Source organism: Nicotiana sylvestris, chromosome 7 (assembly GCF_000393655.2).
Source record: "Nicotiana sylvestris chromosome 7, ASM39365v2, whole genome shotgun sequence".
Classification (NCBI taxonomy): Eukaryota; Viridiplantae; Streptophyta; class Magnoliopsida; order Solanales; family Solanaceae; genus Nicotiana; species Nicotiana sylvestris.
In genome coordinates, this window is record NC_091063.1 from 43,354,381 (window position 1) to 43,373,578 (window position 19,198).

Below are 19,198 nucleotides of genomic sequence, written 5' to 3' on the forward strand. Positions count from 1 at the left end.
TTAATCTACAAAAATTGTTATTCGTCCCAGTTACTACAACAACAACAACAACCACCCAGTATAATCCCACTTAATGGGGTCTGGGGAGGGTAGTGTGTACGCAGACCTTACCCCTACCCTGGGGTAGAGAGACTGTTTCCAAATAGACCCCCGGCATCCTTCCCTCCAAGAACTTCCCACCTTGCTCTTGGGAAGACTCGAACTCACAACCTCTTGGTTGGAAGTGGAGGTTGCTTACCATCAGAGCAACCTCTCTTGTCACCAGTTACTATGTTTCTTTAATTTCTTTTTTTATCTTAATATATTTACTTCGTAAGCAGTCTCCTACTTATATCCAATAAATTATGGCGTGATTTCTTTAACTTGTGTAACTCAAACATAACTTTTTGATGATATTTATGTACTAATATTTTAAAAGTTTTATATTTATTAATGTTGGAGTACACTCGCAACGCGCGTGCTCAAAAACATACATACATACATACATATATATATATATATATATAGTACATATTTGTCGATTATGTTTAATTTAAATGATTGAATTGAGGACTATTTAAGCAATTTTTTCTAATAAAAATATAGCACCAATCAAGCCATTTAGCAAACCACAAGTTAGTGTTATAATAGGATGGGCCGGCAAGTTATTGCATTTGTAAAATCATTGAAAAATAGTCTCTATTTTATATGGAAATAAAATTTGAACAAAAATATCCCTAGCAAACACACAGAAATCTAGCATAATATGCTGGATTATGAAAAATTTTGCATACAAAACTCCAGCACATGATATTGAAGTTCAAATTTCAAAGACACATTGTATGCAAATTACAACATATTATGCTGGAGTTTAACTTGTAAAAATCAAATTTTGAAATCCAAACATATTATGTTGGAATCTTTTCAAATATTAATTTAGGGTATTTTTGTCCAGATTTTATTATCGCTTGAAAAATAGACTCAAATTTAGGTAATTAAATTTGAGAATGGCTAATTTTCAATTAGTCAGTTGCACTTTTTAAATTAGGTTAATTTTGAATTTCTACCCAAATTAGTTACCAAATGTGCTTTTTACGCACTTCATTTGTCAAGAAGTTTGGTGAAACATACTGTAATTCCTCTCTCTATACGGCGCCACTATTTGTCTGAGAGAAGGAAAAAAACAGGAATGGGGTCATTGAGTGGTGGAAATGGGAGTCTATGGGGAATGGGATTTTTTCATTCTCAAGAATGGAACTTTGAACGAAGGAGAAGAAGAAACAGTGGTAAAAAAGAAGGTAAAAGCAGTAGTAATGCATCAAAATCCTCACATGCCGATGTAAATGGTGGAAGCGATTATCGTTTCCCTCTGAAGCAAGCCATGACTGCTAGCTCTCTTGCCCTTACTGGTGACACCTTAGCTCAGCTCCGTGACCGCTGGCTCAAGAACAAAGACACCCTTCCTAATCCACCTCATCCTATGGTCAATTTTCTATTCCTTTTTTTTTTTTTGGTAAAATTAAGGTTATTTTTCTAGTATAACAAAAAAAAATCATTGACATTTAAATTGTGGATTTGAAAATTTGGTCTACTTTCTTGAGAAACCACTTGAGTTTCTTGAACCCATTTTTTTGTAATGGGTGCTGGGAATTTTGGCTGTTTTATGAAGGTAATTTTGGGAGTTGTGGTATTCTGAATTGTCTCTTTTGTCAGTTTATAACTTTGGTAAATTTGATTGCTTATGATTTTTATGTTACAGGGATAGTTTTTAGAAACTCAGGTCTGCTCATATTAGTGAAGTTCTGACTGCTGATATAACAACGTTTCACCTACTCTGCTTGTAATTTCACAATATCAGCTTGACATTGTTTTATGTTTAATAAAACCTCACCTTATAAAAAAAAGAAAAAGAAAGTTTCAGCTACTCTGCTTATAATAGGGTTTTAGTATAGGCGTATGCAGGACGTGTCAAAATTGAATCTTGAGAGAAGCTTGAAAAACTGATTGATATTCCTTGATGAAAGAATATTTTTTTGAAGCAATTCACACTAATGTAATTATGTTAAACACGAACCAGTTCTTTTTTGGCATAGTCCCTCTTTTTAGATAATCATAAAAAAGAAATGTATTCCAGACCAATATCGAAACTCGAGAGTATTAGTTTGGAACCAAGATGTATGGTCCAAGAGGTAATTAGTGGGCTTCAAAATGAAAATGATGTAAAATTGATGGAAAAAGAGGTTTGACATCTAACGAGATTTATTGTCTCAGATATCATTAGAATGTTATTGCTGTCTGCAGACCGTTTCTGTATTGCACATAGATGCTTGTTGCTGTCCTTCAGATATTTCATACTTTAGGGAGAAAGTGTCACCTAGAACAACGAATCAAAGTGGGAGGCCGGAATTAATGATCTCCCAATATGTGCCTACTTCCACATATCGCGGTCCAGCTTATACTTCATGCGGTTCCATTGGAACAACTTATTCCTAATCAATAGGCTCATTTGGCCTGCCCTTTTTGCCCCTCGTATATGTGCTTATGGTTCTTAACTCGATCCATATTGGTACTTATCTGAATTTTGTTTAATGTCTTCTCATTGTAGTTATCTCATCTTTAAGTAGGTATTGCATCCTCACTCTCTGACTCTCTAATTGAACCATAGACTTACTTGCTGCACTGCAAGGAGTAATTTGATAAGGTATGTAATTTTACCTTCAGTAGCAAAAATTAAGGAGCTTAAGAAAAATTTGTTTCTGAGACAACCTTAGCCTCCCTCCAGCTGGTGCTTTACCTGCTTTAATCTCTCTTTTCAAAGATTAGCGTCTTGTCTATCAGAAGTCTCTTTTAAGGTCTTAAATTATTAGCTGCTAAGAATTTTCTCGTGATTGGGCGTGGACGAAGATATCGTACTTGTTGAATTGTTGTGTTTGTGAATTCTTCCAGCAGAGAAGTGGGATAAGGTTTGAAGAGCATCATGCCTAAGAACATTTTTCTACCATAAAATGGTTTACATGCATTCATGGTCAATGTCTCTGACACAAAGTTTTTCTGGTGCAACCAGTCACCTATACTATATATGTGTCGCTTCTGTTTTCCCCTTTGTCAGTAACAACACTTACATTTGGAATTAGGTTGTAGCTATTGATTCTCTATAGCAGGACAACGGGCTGGAGAAAAATGTATTCCGATTGGCTTTTGGCTTCTTAAGCACAGCATGTGCATAGTTCCATCATTATTGACCTGTCAGGTCTATTAACCTCTCCGCGCAGAGGTACACGATATCATGTGCTTCTGTAAAGTGAAAGGAAAAGCCAAGCACAAATAAAATCTTGATTTCTTGCTTATATTTTTCCTGTTGACTCTACAGAAGACAATTGTGGAAAAGGGAAGGGTTTACTTTCTATTCATCTTCTTCTTCTTTTTTCTCTCTAAGGGCAGCCGGGTACACAAGGCATCCCGCGTTCACGGAGCGTCCGGGGAAGGGCCGCACTCCAAGGAGTGTGATGTAGACAGCCTACCCTAACGCAAGCATTAGTGGTTGCTTCCATGGCTTGAACCCGTGACCTATATGTGGGCTAGAGATTGTATATCCTTTTTCATATTATTCCCCTTTCGGTTCTGAATAAGGAAATACTCTCCTGTAGTCCTACCAGATAAGAGGCAAATGGAGAAATCTCCCTGTGCGTGGTGAATATTGCAACTCATCTACAGACTAGGAAAAGAGCAGGAGTGGAGTTAGAATCCGACATACGGGTTCGGTCGAACTGAGTAGCTTTAGTCCAAACTCTGTATTTGTATTTAAAAATCCACTAAACATGTACAAAAATTAAATTCAGAACCCACAACCCAGTTAGGAACATAAAATGTCGCTCTCCTAGAATTTAAAAGCCATAAAGTTTAAATCCTAGCTCCAACTCTGGAAAAGAGGTCAAACTAGATCCACCTCTGCACCCTTCAACTTCACAACAGACACTTCCTTGCTTGACCAACGTACCATATGCCAGCTCCATTTGCCTATTGGCAACTTTAAATTTATTCTCACTTTAACTCTCTGGAGGGTTGCTTTTTCTGCTTAAAATGTTTTTGCTTTATCAACTTAATTTTTTCTCTAATAGTTTATGAATTTACATGTTGAATGCTGTCTTTCTCTTGTGAATAAAATATCCAATTACTTGATAATATTTGCCGTCTTTCTGTTGATATTGTTGGCCAATCAACCCCTTAGGGAAATTTCATATTCTTAATGAACTATTCAATAGCGGCATCATTCTTTTTTCCATTCCTGAATTGATTAATACATTTTAGAGCCAGTAGCTTTTCAATACATTCGCCAACACATCTTAATAACTAAAGATTTTGCATGTCTTATGAGTTAGCACCAAAAAAAAAAAAAAAATTGCATGTCCGGTTCACTCTCATACAATGGCTTCCCTTTGCTTATCTGATTCACTGAATTAAGGAGGTAAATTTGGGGGTATTTACACACTAATCTGAATTTTGTATTTAACCAAATCCCGTTTTAGGATATGATTGGTGCTCTCCTATCCAAGCATGACTGGCTTCGATCCATCCGGATGGCTTCATATGGATTTTTGTTATATGGTCCTGGTACTTACGCATGGTACTCGTATCTCGACAGATGTATGCCCAAGCAAATAGTGGAGAATATATTGATGAAGGTAGTTATGCTTCTGAGCAGAATTGTTTTAATGATGAGGTTGACTTGCCAATTAAAAAAGAATTCTTTATAAGTAATGAGTTTGACCTGGCTCCATTTGACCAGTACCTTTAATACTCTTTGTTTCAGGTTGTATTAAACCAAATTGTACTAGGTCCTGCTGTAATAGCTGTTATCTTTGCATGGAATAATTTATGGCTGGGGAAACTTTCAGATCTTCCGAACAAATATCAGAAAGATGCCCTTCCAACTCTGCTTTTTGGTAAGCATTTCCATATTACATTCCTTTGCTGGTTGCTTTAATTCCTTCTTCCCTACAAAGCTTGATTTCGTTCTTCATTCTCTTGCAGGATTTAGGTTCTGGATCCCTGTCAGTGTATTGAACTTTTGGTATGTCTTTTACTACCCTCAGCCCCTTCCTAAAAGATGGACAATATAAATTAAAAAAATTTCCTGATCTCTGTTAGCCTAGCTGTAATCGAAGCTTTTCTCATTCTCGTAAAAACGTTTTTCTGGGTCCTGGTATTGTTTTAGTTATATGATTTGCTTGTGATATGATGTCTATTGCCCTTGCATACAATGCTTTATGCTTCAATTAGCACCAATGCCAGAAGTCATATCTGAAATATTCCATTTCTGGAACTATTTTTGTAGTTTTCATCTTTTCTTTGCAGTTGGCGTCTGGTCAGCGAAACAGTCCATATTCTGGTAGTATTAACGTGTTTTGAGCTATGATTTATGCACCTGCAGTCGATTTTAGTGGCTATAAGCTTGTTTTCTGAGCATTTACATTGTTTGCATTACGTTAAGGACCTGCTACTGCTCCTTAGCATCATTAATACGTCTGAGCGTGCATGTAAGATTTTTAATCTCCACAAAGAATTTTTCTTCTAGTGCAGGCTTGTAGCCCTATGGCATGATCTCATAGAACACTTATTTTGTCATCATTCTGAAAGGATAATCATTTCTGGTTTAGTGTTACAAATTGTATTGATCTTTGTCATCAGACAAAATTTTAGCAAAAGGCATATGCAATCACATGTTCCTCTCTTTTCATCTACTTGCCTCTGGAACCTGCTATTGTTAATTTCCGTTCGTTCAGGTTGAATTATGTGGTTATACTAGTAATTTACCTGCTCTTAGCATGAATTTGTGGTTAGACTAGTAACTGAATAGCCTTTAGTATGATGAAATATGACAACTTCTGTGTTGGAAATTCATAGGGTGATTCCTCTTCAAGCTCGTGTTGCTTTCATGTCGATGGCTTCTATATTCTGGAATTTTTGGTTGTCAGCAACTATGAGCAAGTAACTGTCATCGAAGTGATTGACAGGGGAAAGCAGGTTAGTGCTAGCCTAGCCCATATTTGAGATTGATATGTCATGTCTTAGACTAATTTTAGTTTTGTAATTTTAGGATGCGCAATTGATATAACAGTCTTGTCTGTCAAGACAAAAATGGTGTCCGGAGGCACTAGTTGAAACCTTTCTGATTTTCCAAAGGTGATTTGCACTAGCATTCCACAGTGGCTCAGCTGGCACCTCGTTACACATGAAATGTTAGAGAATTTGTTTCGCCATTGCTATAAGTTCTCCAGGAGTGGAGCTTTCTTCGGTTTATGACTCCAGTACTATCATGGAAGGCATTTGATTGGCTATTTTGACCAAATTATTTCATTAATTTTCTTTCTTTCTTTGGTTCTTGGCCTTCTTTTCCCCGTTAGGTGTTGGCTCGAGCCAGATGACATACATGCAAAAGGAAGTTTTTGTAGTATGCAATTTGAAAGCAAGTGCTGCTGCACTTCCATATAGGAAGTCATCATGTCAAATTTCTCTATGATGGACAGCTTGAGGATTGAGGAACTCCCTTTTAGAATGCCAACTATCTTAAGTGGAAAGTGTTAATAAACTTCGCTTTCTGAAATGTGCAATGTTACAACAACAACAACCCAGTATAATCCCACAAGTGAGGTCTGGGGAGGATAACGTGTATGCAGATTTTTACCCTGTGGGGTAGAGAGGCTGTTTCCGATAGATACTCAGCACAAGAAATGTGCAATGTTGGTTGAGGATTATATAACATGGAGTGTTCAACATCTCTGCTCGTGGAGAGTGTTATCATATCTTTGATATGCATTATCTCAAGTCATACACCTGCGCATTGTGCCAATTATCTCCAATTATGAATAGCATCATATCTATCAATTACGTTAAAATCTTGAACTAGTTGAGTTCGGCTATATGAATCCTCTGATCAATTACGTCAAAATCTTAAACTAGTTGAGTTTGGCTATATGAATCATCTCTGACCATTCCAGTCCGTAAATCAATATTAGGAGGATTCAGCACAATCTTACGTTGGTCGTCCACCTACTCTAGCTTCCGTTTTTTCCAATTTGATTTCTTTCACACTTACGACGGTTCGGCTTTGGACGTTCTGCAAATCTGATTAATCCAACTCGGTAACATGATAAGATGGCCAAAGACATGAATCCGTCCGTTGATTTTGCTGCTCTGGAAAGTCACTGACACTAAGTTAAATTATGAAGAGAATCTACATTCAGAACCAAAGACACAACTACGCAACTAGCAGCCAAGAACTGGATTCTTTACTTCTCTACTACTTTAATTTGTCTTTTATTCCATACACCACCCACCGCAAAGAAGCACCTTTTGATTGAGAAAAAGAATCACATTTCACCTCATCGTACAGTATTATAGCAACTCGAGAGAAACAAGCTAACATGGATCAAGTATATGTGCCATTTATTTGCCCAAATTTGAAGCTTCCTAAGCTATAGTTTCTTATTCCTCTCCCCCTTGCCCCAAACAATGCAGAACTAAAGAAGAAAACAACACAAAAGGAGAGGATACAGAGACCGAGATTAAGAGGAAATTCTTAAAACATGAGCAGTTACAGACCTTATAATTTTACACCAAATGAGAATTGGAGTCCTGAACAGTGGCATGATTCTACTTCACATGAACCTGAGCACAGCAACTGGAACAGATGGCAACCCATTTTCCCTCGTCCTACACCTCCCCGAGATATCCCTCAGGTAAGTCTCTCCTTCTCCTCTACATGACCAGAGGTTGAAGCCAGTATTTCGACACTGGACATACATATACATGTCATGTTATTAAACACCAAAATTTGAACAAATATTAAAATGTGAATACATGTTTTCAAAAGCTAGAGTTTACTGTTAAGAACCTTAAGGTTGAACCTATTAAGTTTAAATCATGAATCCGCTTTTGTATATATTTACACCAGAAAGAGCTCCTATATACTCCACTTGATTTGATTTGAGGTGTTTTGTGTTTCATAGAATTATAGACGTGTCGTTCATGATCCATGGTTGCCTGTAACAGAGAGATCAATTCCAGTACCTCATGGTGCAACCAGGTAAACATTTTCTTCTATCCTTTTTCCAGATTAAAATCCAAGATTCATTTCAAGAACCACTTGCAGTTATCCATATCCAGGTCAACCACGACGTAGATCATCTCATCCTCCTGTTCGCGTTCTAGTCCACGACGATGACATACCAAGACATGCACCATATCCTAGGCCAAGCCAACCTCCATTTGAATCTCCTCCTCCTTGGTTTATGCAGAACCAGCCACTAAACCAGGACGAATCCAAATTGAGCCCAGATGAGCAAAAGTCTGCCTTGAATAAGCTCAAGAAAGAAATCTACAATCCTGTACAAACAAAAGTTGCAAGACAAGTAAGCCTTTATTTTAGAGGCTTGAACAATAACATGAATAATAGTACTACCAACGAATTGAAAAAGGACAACGACGAAGATGGTAAAAGATGTGCCATTTGCTTGGAAGATTTTGTGCCTAAAGAAATGGTGACAGTAACTCCATGCAGTCACATGTTCCACGAAGATTGTATTGTTCCATGGGTGACGAGCCATGGCTCGTGTCCTGTTTGTCGCTTTGCAATTTGCGAACGGATGAAAGAAAGCACAGACTCATCGGCTAGGACTTCTGTAAACACGATGCCACATGATCTAATGGTGGAAAGGGACCTTATTTCCATTATGAGAGCATTTGATGAGAATTTTGAACTGGATCATATTAGATCCATTCTCTTACCAAGATTAACCAGAGGCTAGATTGGGTTGTTTAGTTTTTAGGCTAATGTTACTTGCCTTGCGTTTATTCACTTTCTGTTGTTAGTAGATAGTACCTGTATCTGAACACACAAAGAGATGTATTATGTATTTGTTCCTTCTTACAAAGGAAATATCTTGCTTGAATAAAAATTGGCTCTTTCATAATTGAGAGATCCCCCCCCCCCCTCCGCCCCCAATGTAGTTCTGGCTTGGAGGTCAGAAATCCGCAGCCTTCTTTTTAACCACCCTACTAGGGAGGCTGCCCTTTCTGAAAATAGCTTAAATAGGTATTTAAGCTAGATTGAAAGAGATGACAATCGTCAAAGCTAGCCTAGGCTGGTTAGGGCGATCAACAATGCGGAGATTCTTTATACAGCAACAACATACCCAATATATTCCTATATGTGGGGTCTGGGAGGGTAGTGTGTACGCAGACCTTACCCCTACCTAGTAAAGATAGAGATGTTGTTTCCAATAATGCGGACATTCTTTATAGGACGAGAAATAGGAGACCCTTTTTACTTTGCAAAAATGATTGTTTGTTGTCAACTATAATGAAATTGCAGTCACCTTTTAGTTTGCTTATATGCAAATGAAAAAATCGGAAAAGGTGGTAAGTTGTCCATCAAAAGTAACAATTCTTAATCCTTGACAATGATTGATCACAAATTAAATGCTTTGTACATAGTCTAACCTTGTTCTGTTAAATCACAGTTAAATACTAGTAGTAATAAAGACTACTAAACTCATAGTACAATTTTCATCCTACTCTTGACTAAACTTTTCTGGTAAGAATAATATTTCACTGCATCACTTAGTTACACAAGTTTTTATTCCACCAAAGGTCTTTTCCACACCTAAGTTAGAAAAATAAAGAATTTTTTTTAAATATACGGCCACAAAATTTGTGCGGACTGCGGAGTACCATGTTTGTCATGACACCCAAGGCAAGAAATTGAGAGGCCAATTGACTAAAGAGTGGCCACACCGTAAAATAAAATCTTTCGAAAATTGCCAAAAATATTCTCGTAGAAAAATCAAACAGCAATTTGTGAAAGAATTGTCGACTGAATTATCCATTGAGGAAAAAGCCACGTACCCTATTCCTAAACCACATCCACTCCCTCTAAATTACCCCCTCTTTGTTCTTCCCATCTTCCCCACACTCCAATATCTTTCCTCTTTCAGCTTGTCAGGTACTTTCTCTTTCTGTTACTCTGCTTCCTTACTCGGCTCTTAATTTTAAATCTGTATTGTTTTCTGATCGAAATCTGTTCGTTATAATGCCTCAGTGAATTTACTCCTCCTTCACCTGTAGTTTTGTATATAAACACACACACGCACACACACATTCCTCAAGCTATGAAGATAGTTTCTTATGTTATGGCCTATTTATTCACAATAGAAGGGGAGCTATGGATATTTCAAAAGCCTTAGTTTTTGATATGTGGAAAAGTTTTAACTTCAATTGGTTGGGTTTTTATTTGTTATTATTAATGGAACACACATAACTGGCTATCTTAAGGGGAGGATTTGAATTTCTTGAGCTAACAAAGCTCAATTTTTACTTGATACCCAGGTGCCAAGCTAAAAATTTTATAGAAAATTCTTGAGATTGGCAATAATCAAAGGCTTGAAATGAGTAAATTTTACCTTCAGATGAATTACCTTCACTGTCTTCATTCCAAGTAGCATTCAAATTCATATGTCTCTTTTTAACAACCTATGAAAATGTTAAGATTTGAGGATTCTCTTGATTAAAGTATCCATTGTAATGTTCAATTATGATTTATGGGGTTTCTGTTTGTTTTGTAACTTAAACTTAATGGAGATCCATGTTTGAAGATAACTTCTTAAAGTACTTAGATATAGTTACACTCTATTTACATGGTAAACCAATACAATACGGGTGTGTGCAAATATCCGATATGGATGTGTTAGTTTCTTGCTAATTTTTAGAGTATTTTAAAGAATATGCATGAATTACCCATATCCATGTCACATCCGGTTGATACGTGTTAAAGTAAATGAAAGATCTTTGTAATATAGGTTAAACTTCAAAAATCAGATGCTAAGCATTTGCATGCAGTAAATACACCTAAACTTTTGCTGCATAATTTTAACTGGCAATGTTCATGCCACCCAGAAAGGAAAATAGGAGCTATCAATTGCTAGATGAAATTGATATACTTAAATATGGGTTGCAGAATTATCATCATTGAGATCAGTGGTATTTATCTTAAGTATGTATTAAATTGAGATATAAAATAGAAAAGGGAAAAACTTGCTAGCGCAATGAATTCCCTATAATTTAGAAGTTATTTAAATGGGCATGATTACCAGTCCTATACCTGATTGATTTATTTCCTTGTAACTTGCGGAGTTGCAGTTATCAACTTTGTCGTTTCTAGTTTGCAGATTTATCAATAGAAGTGAACTCTGCAAGGTTATTGTTTCTTGTGAGTGTATCAATATGTCTACTTCATCAGTATGCATAGCAGGAAATAGTTTGTCCACTCATAGAAAGCAGAAAGTTTTCAGGAAGGAGATTTATGGCAGGAAAATTTTATTCTCCCCAAATCTTCCATCCTCTAGTAAAACATCGAGAATAGCTGTAAAATCATCTCTTCAGCAAAGGCCAGATGAAGGAAGAAGAGGCTTTCTCAAATTATTGCTTGGAAATGTTGGGCTTGGAGTACCTGCTTTGTTAGGTGATGGAAAAGCCTACGCTGATGAGCAAGGTGTTTCTAACTCAAGGATGTCTTATTCTAGATTTTTGGAGTATTTGGACAAGGATAGGGTGCAAAAAGTAGATTTGTTCGAAAACGGGACCATAGCTATTGTTGAGGCTGTATCTCCAGAATTAGGAAACCGGGTTCAGAGGGTTCGGGTACAACTACCTGGGCTCAGCCAGGAACTCCTTCAGAAGTTGCGGGAAAAGAACATCGACTTTGCTGCTCACAATGCCCAAGAGGACTCGGGTTCTTTCCTATTCAACTTGATTGGGAATCTGGCATTCCCGCTTATTTTGATTGGTGGTCTTTTCCTGCTATCAAGGCGGTCTCCCGGAGGAATGGGAGGTCCTGGTGGGCCTGGTAACCCATTAGCGTTTGGTCAATCAAAGGCTAAGTTCCAAATGGAGCCAAACACTGGTGTAACGTTTGATGATGTTGCTGGTGTAGATGAGGCAAAACAAGATTTTATGGAGGTAGTAGAATTTTTGAAGAAGCCCGAGAGGTTTACCGCAGTGGGGGCTCGTATTCCAAAAGGTGTTCTTCTTGTTGGTCCTCCTGGTACTGGGAAAACCCTGCTAGCAAAGGCAATTGCTGGTGAAGCGGGTGTTCCATTTTTCTCAATTTCAGGTTCAGAATTTGTTGAGATGTTTGTTGGTGTAGGAGCCTCTCGAGTCCGCGATCTTTTCAAGAAGGCCAAGGAAAATGCTCCCTGCATTGTATTTGTTGATGAAATTGATGCTGTTGGGCGGCAAAGAGGGACTGGAATTGGAGGAGGGAATGATGAAAGGGAACAGACCCTGAACCAACTATTGACGGAAATGGATGGTTTCGAAGGAAATACTGGTATAATAGTTGTTGCGGCAACCAATCGTGCAGATATTCTTGACTCTGCTTTGCTGAGGCCAGGGCGATTTGATAGACAAGTAAGCATATGTCCTTGCTTCGGTTTTTGAACTTTGATTTCTGCAAGGAACTAATTTTTGATTTCTTGTGCAGGTAAGTGTGGATGTTCCAGATATCAAGGGAAGAACAGAGATCTTAAACGTTCACGCCGGCAACAAGAAGTTCGATTCCGATGTTTCTCTTGAAGTTATAGCCATGAGGACTCCCGGTTTCAGTGGTGCAGACCTTGCTAACCTCTTAAATGAAGCAGCCATTCTTGCCGGTCGACGTGGTAAGACGGCAATCGCGTCCAAAGAGATTGATGATTCAATTGATAGGATAGTGGCTGGAATGGAAGGAACAGTCATGACTGATGGCAAGAGCAAGAGTCTGGTGGCATACCACGAAGTTGGACATGCCATCTGTGGGTGAGTTGCTACATTATTAGCTAGTTACTCTTGGCTCCTGATATACATCTGTTGTATAAGCATTATTGTAAGACAATATTATGAGCTATTTATTACTGTGTTGGCATTTCAATTCCCTCTAATGGCACTCTATGTTCCTTTCCATGCAGAACTCTTACTCCAGGGCATGATGCTGTTCAAAAGGTCACACTAATCCCACGTGGTCAGGCAAAAGGTTTGACCTGGTTCATTCCTGCAGATGATCCAACCTTAATATCCAAGCAGCAACTCTTTGCTAGAATTGTCGGAGGACTTGGGGGAAGAGCTGCAGAGGAAGTTATCTTTGGTGAACCTGAGGTGACCACTGGTGCTGCAGGCGATTTGCAGCAGATCACCGGTTTGGCAAAACAGGTATACATACCTTCAGTGCCTTTCTTTTTGTGTTTAAGGATTCTGGAATGGAGTATATGTTGAGGTAATCTATAGATACTAGAAATTTTATAGATTGCTTAATTTAAATTAAATGAACTTTAACCTCATGTCTACCATTTGACTTGACACGGAGTTTAAAATGAAGAAACAAAGATTTTTGGAACTTGTGATCTTGAACATGCCATGAGATTTTTGTGGCTATCAAAGCATTCTTAGGGTAAAGTGAGAAATCTAAAGTTAACTTGTTTCCAAACATAGAAATGTTACATTCTTTTTAGATGCTAACAGAAAAATACTGTCACAGAACATGGAGCGGAGGGAGTAGTTTTCATCTTTTTTTCTTCTTAAACTTATCATTCTGAAAATTTCTTTCTAGATAACTTAGTTCTATAAAATGACAAACTGTCCCTGCAGATGGTTGTCACTTTTGGGATGTCTGAACTTGGCCCGTGGTCACTCATGGATTCTTCAGCCCAAAGTGGTGATGTAATCATGAGAATGATGGCCAGGAATTCTATGTCAGAAAAGCTAGCTGAAGACATCGATGGTGCTGTGAAGAGGCTTTCAGACAGCGCATATGAGATTGCATTGACCCACATCCGCAACAACCGTGAAGCAATTGATAAGATTGTGGAAGTCCTCCTTGAAAAGGAGACGATGACTGGAGATGAATTCCGCGCTATTCTCTCAGAATTTGTTGAAATTCCTGCTGAAAACCGAGTTGCTCCTGTTGTACCTACCCCAGCAACTGTATAATAACATGAACATATGCTTCAATTTGTACAATTCAAAACTCATCCACCTGATTGATTCAGGGTATATACAATAGTTTGAGATAGGTTATCAAAAAAGTTGAAATATTTTATGCATGTGTGTTATAAGCAGTTTTTGCATTTGAAATAGAACTAGTAGTTTCTTGATTGTAAATTTGTAATGCTTTTCTCCAAGATACTGGATGAGTTGTTTCATTTCCATGCTTTTAAGCACTTTTCAGGTCTCAAACTCCTCTGTCACAATCCACACATCACAATATGACAATACAAACGAGATTTTGTCCATGGATCTCCCAGCATAATATGGTTGTTTGTTACTATGAAACTATGTTCCCAGGATCACTTCAGGTTTGTTTAATTTACTACAATTCAAAGGAGGAAACCAGGAACAAACTAGATTTTTTTCTTATTCCATTTTCCGACAGAGATAAGCGACGGAGAAATTACTTCACTAAAGTTACCAGTAGTTTGACTTATTAATTAAATAAGCAAGGTGAGTTCAAAGAATGAGACTATTTTGAGCGTATTACAGAATAAAGCAAAATGTGGCTGTCAACAATGTTTCCTGAATAAGATATACTCCCCCATTGGGCAAGTGCACAAATAGCCATTCTAAGGGATACTATTTAGAGATTAGCCGTCCTGAAATTTTAAACTAAAAATATTAACTTCAGGATAATTCAAGATGCTTTTGTCCTGAAAAATTGAAATTCAGGACGCACTACTAATTTATAAATAGCAGCCCTTTATAGTGGCTACCTGGTGTCATTTCTACTTTTAATTTAGGGATAATACATAAATACCACTATGTACTTATTTGAATTTCTCAGTTGAGCACCTAAACTTTGCGGGAGTCATATGAGCCCCTTAAAGTTGTTTGAAGTGGTTGTTTGACCAAAAAAGTGTTGAACCTTTTAGGCTAAACTAATTAATAGAGAAATGGAGGGTAAATCCTAGCCAAACATAATTAACTCTAGATCCAAACATATTGAATATCAAAATCGAAGGAGGCCAAGCTTGTATAACATTCCTCAAGATAATTAACAGGCATCAAATATGAATAATAAGCTTACATCTTTGATTCATTGTTTCGCACTTGTAAGAGCAAAGAAGGAAATGTGAGGCAGTTGTTGATAACTATGAGATCTATCTTTGTTGACTCAACAACGGTGACTACGAGGGGTGTTAACCAACAGCTAGGTCGTTGGTTCGTTGTTGGAGATCTCCTCTGGTTCTCATCTTTAGCCTATTTATCCTCTCCCTCCTTGGATGGGAGCCCCTTATATATATATATATATATATATATATATATGTACTTACCAATTTTTTTCTTTATCCATCGGTCTTTAACCAGCGTACCTCTCATGACTGTACTCTTCCTTACTCGCCCACATATTACGACATATGTTCTGCGGTGTAAGCTTTCTGACGGCTCGATCTCGGCAGTGGCCGAGACGCTCATTGCTATCACGCCTCGTGGGCACGACTACGACTTGTCGACCCCTTATCGTTCTTTTTAAGGACAACCATCTTGTGGCCAGATTTTAGCCCATACAATTAGTTCCTCCGCCCGTCGGGGTCGCCTTTTGGCGAGCTCAATGGGTAGATTCTGTTGATTCAAAAGTTAGGAAAAATCTGAACATTATGCGTGGAACGAGGTCCTTAAGGCGAGGTGGCGACGTGACACTTCAGGGGTATTATTGGACCGTTACGTTAGTTCAGAGTTGGATCGTCGCATCGATTCGGGGTACCATTAATACCCATTATGCATCATTATGGCGCACGTTTCCTAGGCACCATATCGTTTCCCGTGCCCTTTTAGTTTTTTGATTGGCGGCTCTTGGATTTTCCGCTCAGGACATTTATGTTCCTATAAATAGGGGGAATCCTTTATTTGATTGTTGTGTTTTTCAATTTACCTGAGAAAGAACTTTGCAAACTTCCTCTGGTCTTTCATAATTCCGCTTTTGATAGAATTTTAAGTGACCATTATATCTTTTCCCTCACCATTCTAGTTTACTTCGATCAAGAGAGACAAATGGATAGTACTTCTTCCTAATCCGACAAAGCTGTTGGTGCTCCGGTGCCGGAAAACGACGCATCCCTACTCGAAGAAGGAGTGTAGGTGGTGGAAGATGAGGGATTTCCAATGGTGGATGAGATAGTTCCTCGTCCGGAGAAGGCGAGGACTGATTTTTACAGCCCATCAGGAAGTGAGCCGGAGCCCATTCCTTCCACTATGGATGAGGCGGTGATCATGACACTCAAAGCTAAGTGTGGAATCCCCGCTCATATCGAAGTGGTGCCGGTGGGGAAGGATATTGTGCATCTGCACCGTTCAGGGTACTGTGCATTTTATGCGTACCCTTTCGTTGTCGGGTACACGCTTCCTCTTCCCTCTCTGGTGGTGGACTTTTGCCGATTCTACGAAGTGTGCCCGGCTCAACTCTCCCCGTACGCGTACAAACTCTTTCTTATGCTCATCAAGTACGCGGAGCTGGCCGACCGAGGAATTCCCCTGGGGCACATGCTTCATATCTTTGCCCCTCATTTTCTTCGGGGTACGATGATCCATATGCGCCATCGAGGAACCAAGAGTTTGGTGGTGAAGATGGACGACAAGGCCAATCGCTGCTTTTGGGAAAGCTACTTCTATGTGCGGATGGAGCACCTCGTGCTGGACTCGGCTGGATTTCCAGAGACGTGGAACTTTGCTCGTAAGTTTTCCTTTACTTTGTAATTCTTCTTAAGACGGTCATCGATCGTCTTCCCTTAGGAGACATCGCTGAGTACTTGTTTTGTCTTTGCAGCTGAGAGATTACCTCCCCCGCTGGTCGACAATATCCGTGAGTGGGTGAGCGCAATTCTCCTCCACACGGTGGGAATTCACGAATGGGCGCCCTTCCATGAGAAGTTTGGGTGCAAGCCTCTTATTGCTGAGTTGGCTTGTAGTTTTAATTTGTTCCCTGCTTCATAGTCTTCTTTTTTGAAACTTTGTCGTTGTACGATCTAATCCCTCCTTACTGACAAGTCGAGGAGGAGGAAGGAGAATGAGGGATCCTCCGCTCGCAATCCGTCAACCGGCGCCCTCTACTCGTTCTGCGCCGAGGGTTGCTGCCCGGCCAGCACCAAGAACTACTGTCCAGCTGTCACGACCCAAATCGATGGGCCGCGACGGGTGCCTGAGTCCTACCTATCAAACACCCCCAAGCATACGTATATGATATGAACCTGTATAATATCTGCTGAGTTACGAGATGTACATGGAGGAAATCTGCCCAAAAAGGGCATACATACATACATATATACGTACGATATACGTAGGGCGAGTCGACAAGGCTGCTATAGACAACTATACATCTCAAAACTGGAAGCCGGCAAGGCCACATACTATCCAACTGGACATACTTTCTACAGACCTCTAATAGAAACATAAATGTACAAAGACGGGACTGAGCCGCGTTATACCCATATACATACATATATATATATACACACACAAACGTATCGTACCAAAATCAAAAGCAGCTCCGAATCAAGTGGAGCACGCCAACTCTCGCTGATCAAGGATCCTAGGAAGGGGGGACCGTCAGCTTGCCTACCTGCACCTGCGGGCATGAAACATAGGCCCCGTGAAATAGGGCATCAGTACGAAAAATGTACTAAGTATGTAAGGCATGAAAATAAGTACGTAAAAGACATAGATGAGACATGGAATACAGAAATACCTTTAAATCTGAATAACCCGGTAAATTTTGAAACGTTTATAATATCATGCACATGCGTATAAATGTCATGCCGTGCATAGGTATGGGTGTACATAATATCATCAAGCCACTAAGGGCATCCCATCATATCGTCTCGGCCACTATGGGCTACATTATTAACATATACTAGCTGATCAGGTGCTGGTGCGTATATAATACCATAACCTCTTCCCATATCCCATATACATACATATATACGCATATATAATGTCATTTAAATTATATTTCAGCCACTGTGGGCAATATCATCATCATATACCAGTTGATTAGGTGGTGGTGCGTATATAACGCCGTAACCTTTTCCCATATCCCATATACATATATTTACATATATACGCATATATAACGCCATCTGTTCATGGGTCAATGCACATGTATGAAATGCACAAAAAACACGTAATAATCTCAATATTCCTTCTGGATAAATTTTTCCAACTGCGTATTATTCTGAGACCCGTGAATAGAAGATAATAATAATTCTCATGGGGAATCAAGAATATAGACATCCCTACTATTTCTATGAATAGAGTAATTTATAGAAACTGTATATTTGCTCGTTTTTTCAGTATAATTTGGACCATGCCAAAAGAAAGAAGGCAGGGCCTTAACATACATACCTGTTCCCGAAATTATTTGAACGAACCTATTTCTGCGAAATATGGACGAAATTCACACTTGGGACACTTGAAATACCGGACGAACTCAATCTACTTTTAACGTCTTTTTTTGAATGAAATTTGCTAAGGATTGAATTGAACAATATTCCTACTCTCTCACGTTTGCAAGTTTGAAGTCAGAATGTCAAAAGGTTGTTTTCTTGGTTTTGTTTCAGGATAGAACATAAGTCTTGATTTTGAATAAAATTGCTTTCTTTGATTTGATAAAGCTCACCAAAGGATAAGATTTTGAAATTTAAGCCGTTGACACATGTAAAGTTAATTAATGACCCACCTTATCCTAAGGGATGACTGCCACGTTACTCTTTGGGGTAATTGATTAAATTTATCCACTTATTAGTTAACCGGGTAATATTTCGTTACCCGGTAATTAATCTATTACCCGCATAATTTAAAAATTATCACAAATTACTTAAAATTATATTTATTTTCAAAATACTTCATATATACTTTATATATTACATTACCGTGGTCATATGGTACCTTGCATGGTACTATTTTATAATTATCGGGTATTATTACTTGATCCGTATTTTATCCAAACTTGGCCGTTTTCAATGAAACTCATTTTCTCTAATTCGTGCATCCTTTATCCTTCATGACACTTATTTATCGCCTGTTATAAATAGCGTAAGTACGTTAACGTCAAGATGATCTCATCCCGAGTCTACGTCGGTTATATGAAAACGAAATTTTAACGTACGAAAACGCGAGATGTAACATCCTTCCCTCCTTAGAA

General features: G+C 38.5%; 3 protein-coding genes across 4 annotated transcripts; all 3 read left to right on the forward strand.

The window, feature by feature from the left end:
* The first annotated feature begins 1,094 nt into the window (after nt 1–1,094).
* Nucleotides 1,095–6,583, forward strand: LOC104219261 (protein SYM1). Its single transcript, XM_009769910.2, has 6 exons — nt 1,095–1,462; nt 4,506–4,661; nt 4,790–4,922; nt 5,011–5,050; nt 5,884–6,003; nt 6,077–6,583. Exons 1-5 carry the CDS (start codon nt 1,169–1,171, stop codon nt 5,969–5,971), a joined length of 711 nt encoding a protein of 236 aa, XP_009768212.1. The 5' UTR covers nt 1,095–1,168; the 3' UTR covers nt 5,972–6,003; nt 6,077–6,583.
* Nucleotides 6,584–7,405: 822 nt separating this feature from the next.
* Nucleotides 7,406–8,951, forward strand: LOC104219262 (uncharacterized). The gene is made up of 3 exons (XM_009769911.2): nt 7,406–7,718; nt 7,989–8,065; nt 8,132–8,951. Exons 1-3 carry the CDS (start codon nt 7,566–7,568, stop codon nt 8,784–8,786), a joined length of 885 nt encoding a protein of 294 aa, XP_009768213.1. The 5' UTR covers nt 7,406–7,565; the 3' UTR covers nt 8,787–8,951.
* An 879-nt stretch (nt 8,952–9,830) lies between these two features.
* On the forward strand, nt 9,831–14,210 carry LOC104219263 (ATP-dependent zinc metalloprotease FTSH 2, chloroplastic). Of its 2 annotated transcripts, none has more exons than XM_009769912.2 (5): nt 9,831–9,982; nt 11,198–12,444; nt 12,518–12,831; nt 12,981–13,221; nt 13,657–14,210. In XM_009769912.2, the coding sequence occupies exons 2-5, from the start codon at nt 11,260–11,262 to the stop codon at nt 13,996–13,998; spliced, it is 2,082 nt and encodes a 693-aa protein (XP_009768214.1). In that variant the 5' UTR covers nt 9,831–9,982; nt 11,198–11,259; the 3' UTR covers nt 13,999–14,210. The 2 variants fall into 2 exon arrangements, with proteins under 2 accessions (XP_009768214.1, XP_009768215.1); XM_009769913.2 differs by having other exon boundaries at nt 9,950–9,982; nt 11,205–12,444.
* Nucleotides 14,211–19,198: the final 4,988 nt, after the last annotated feature.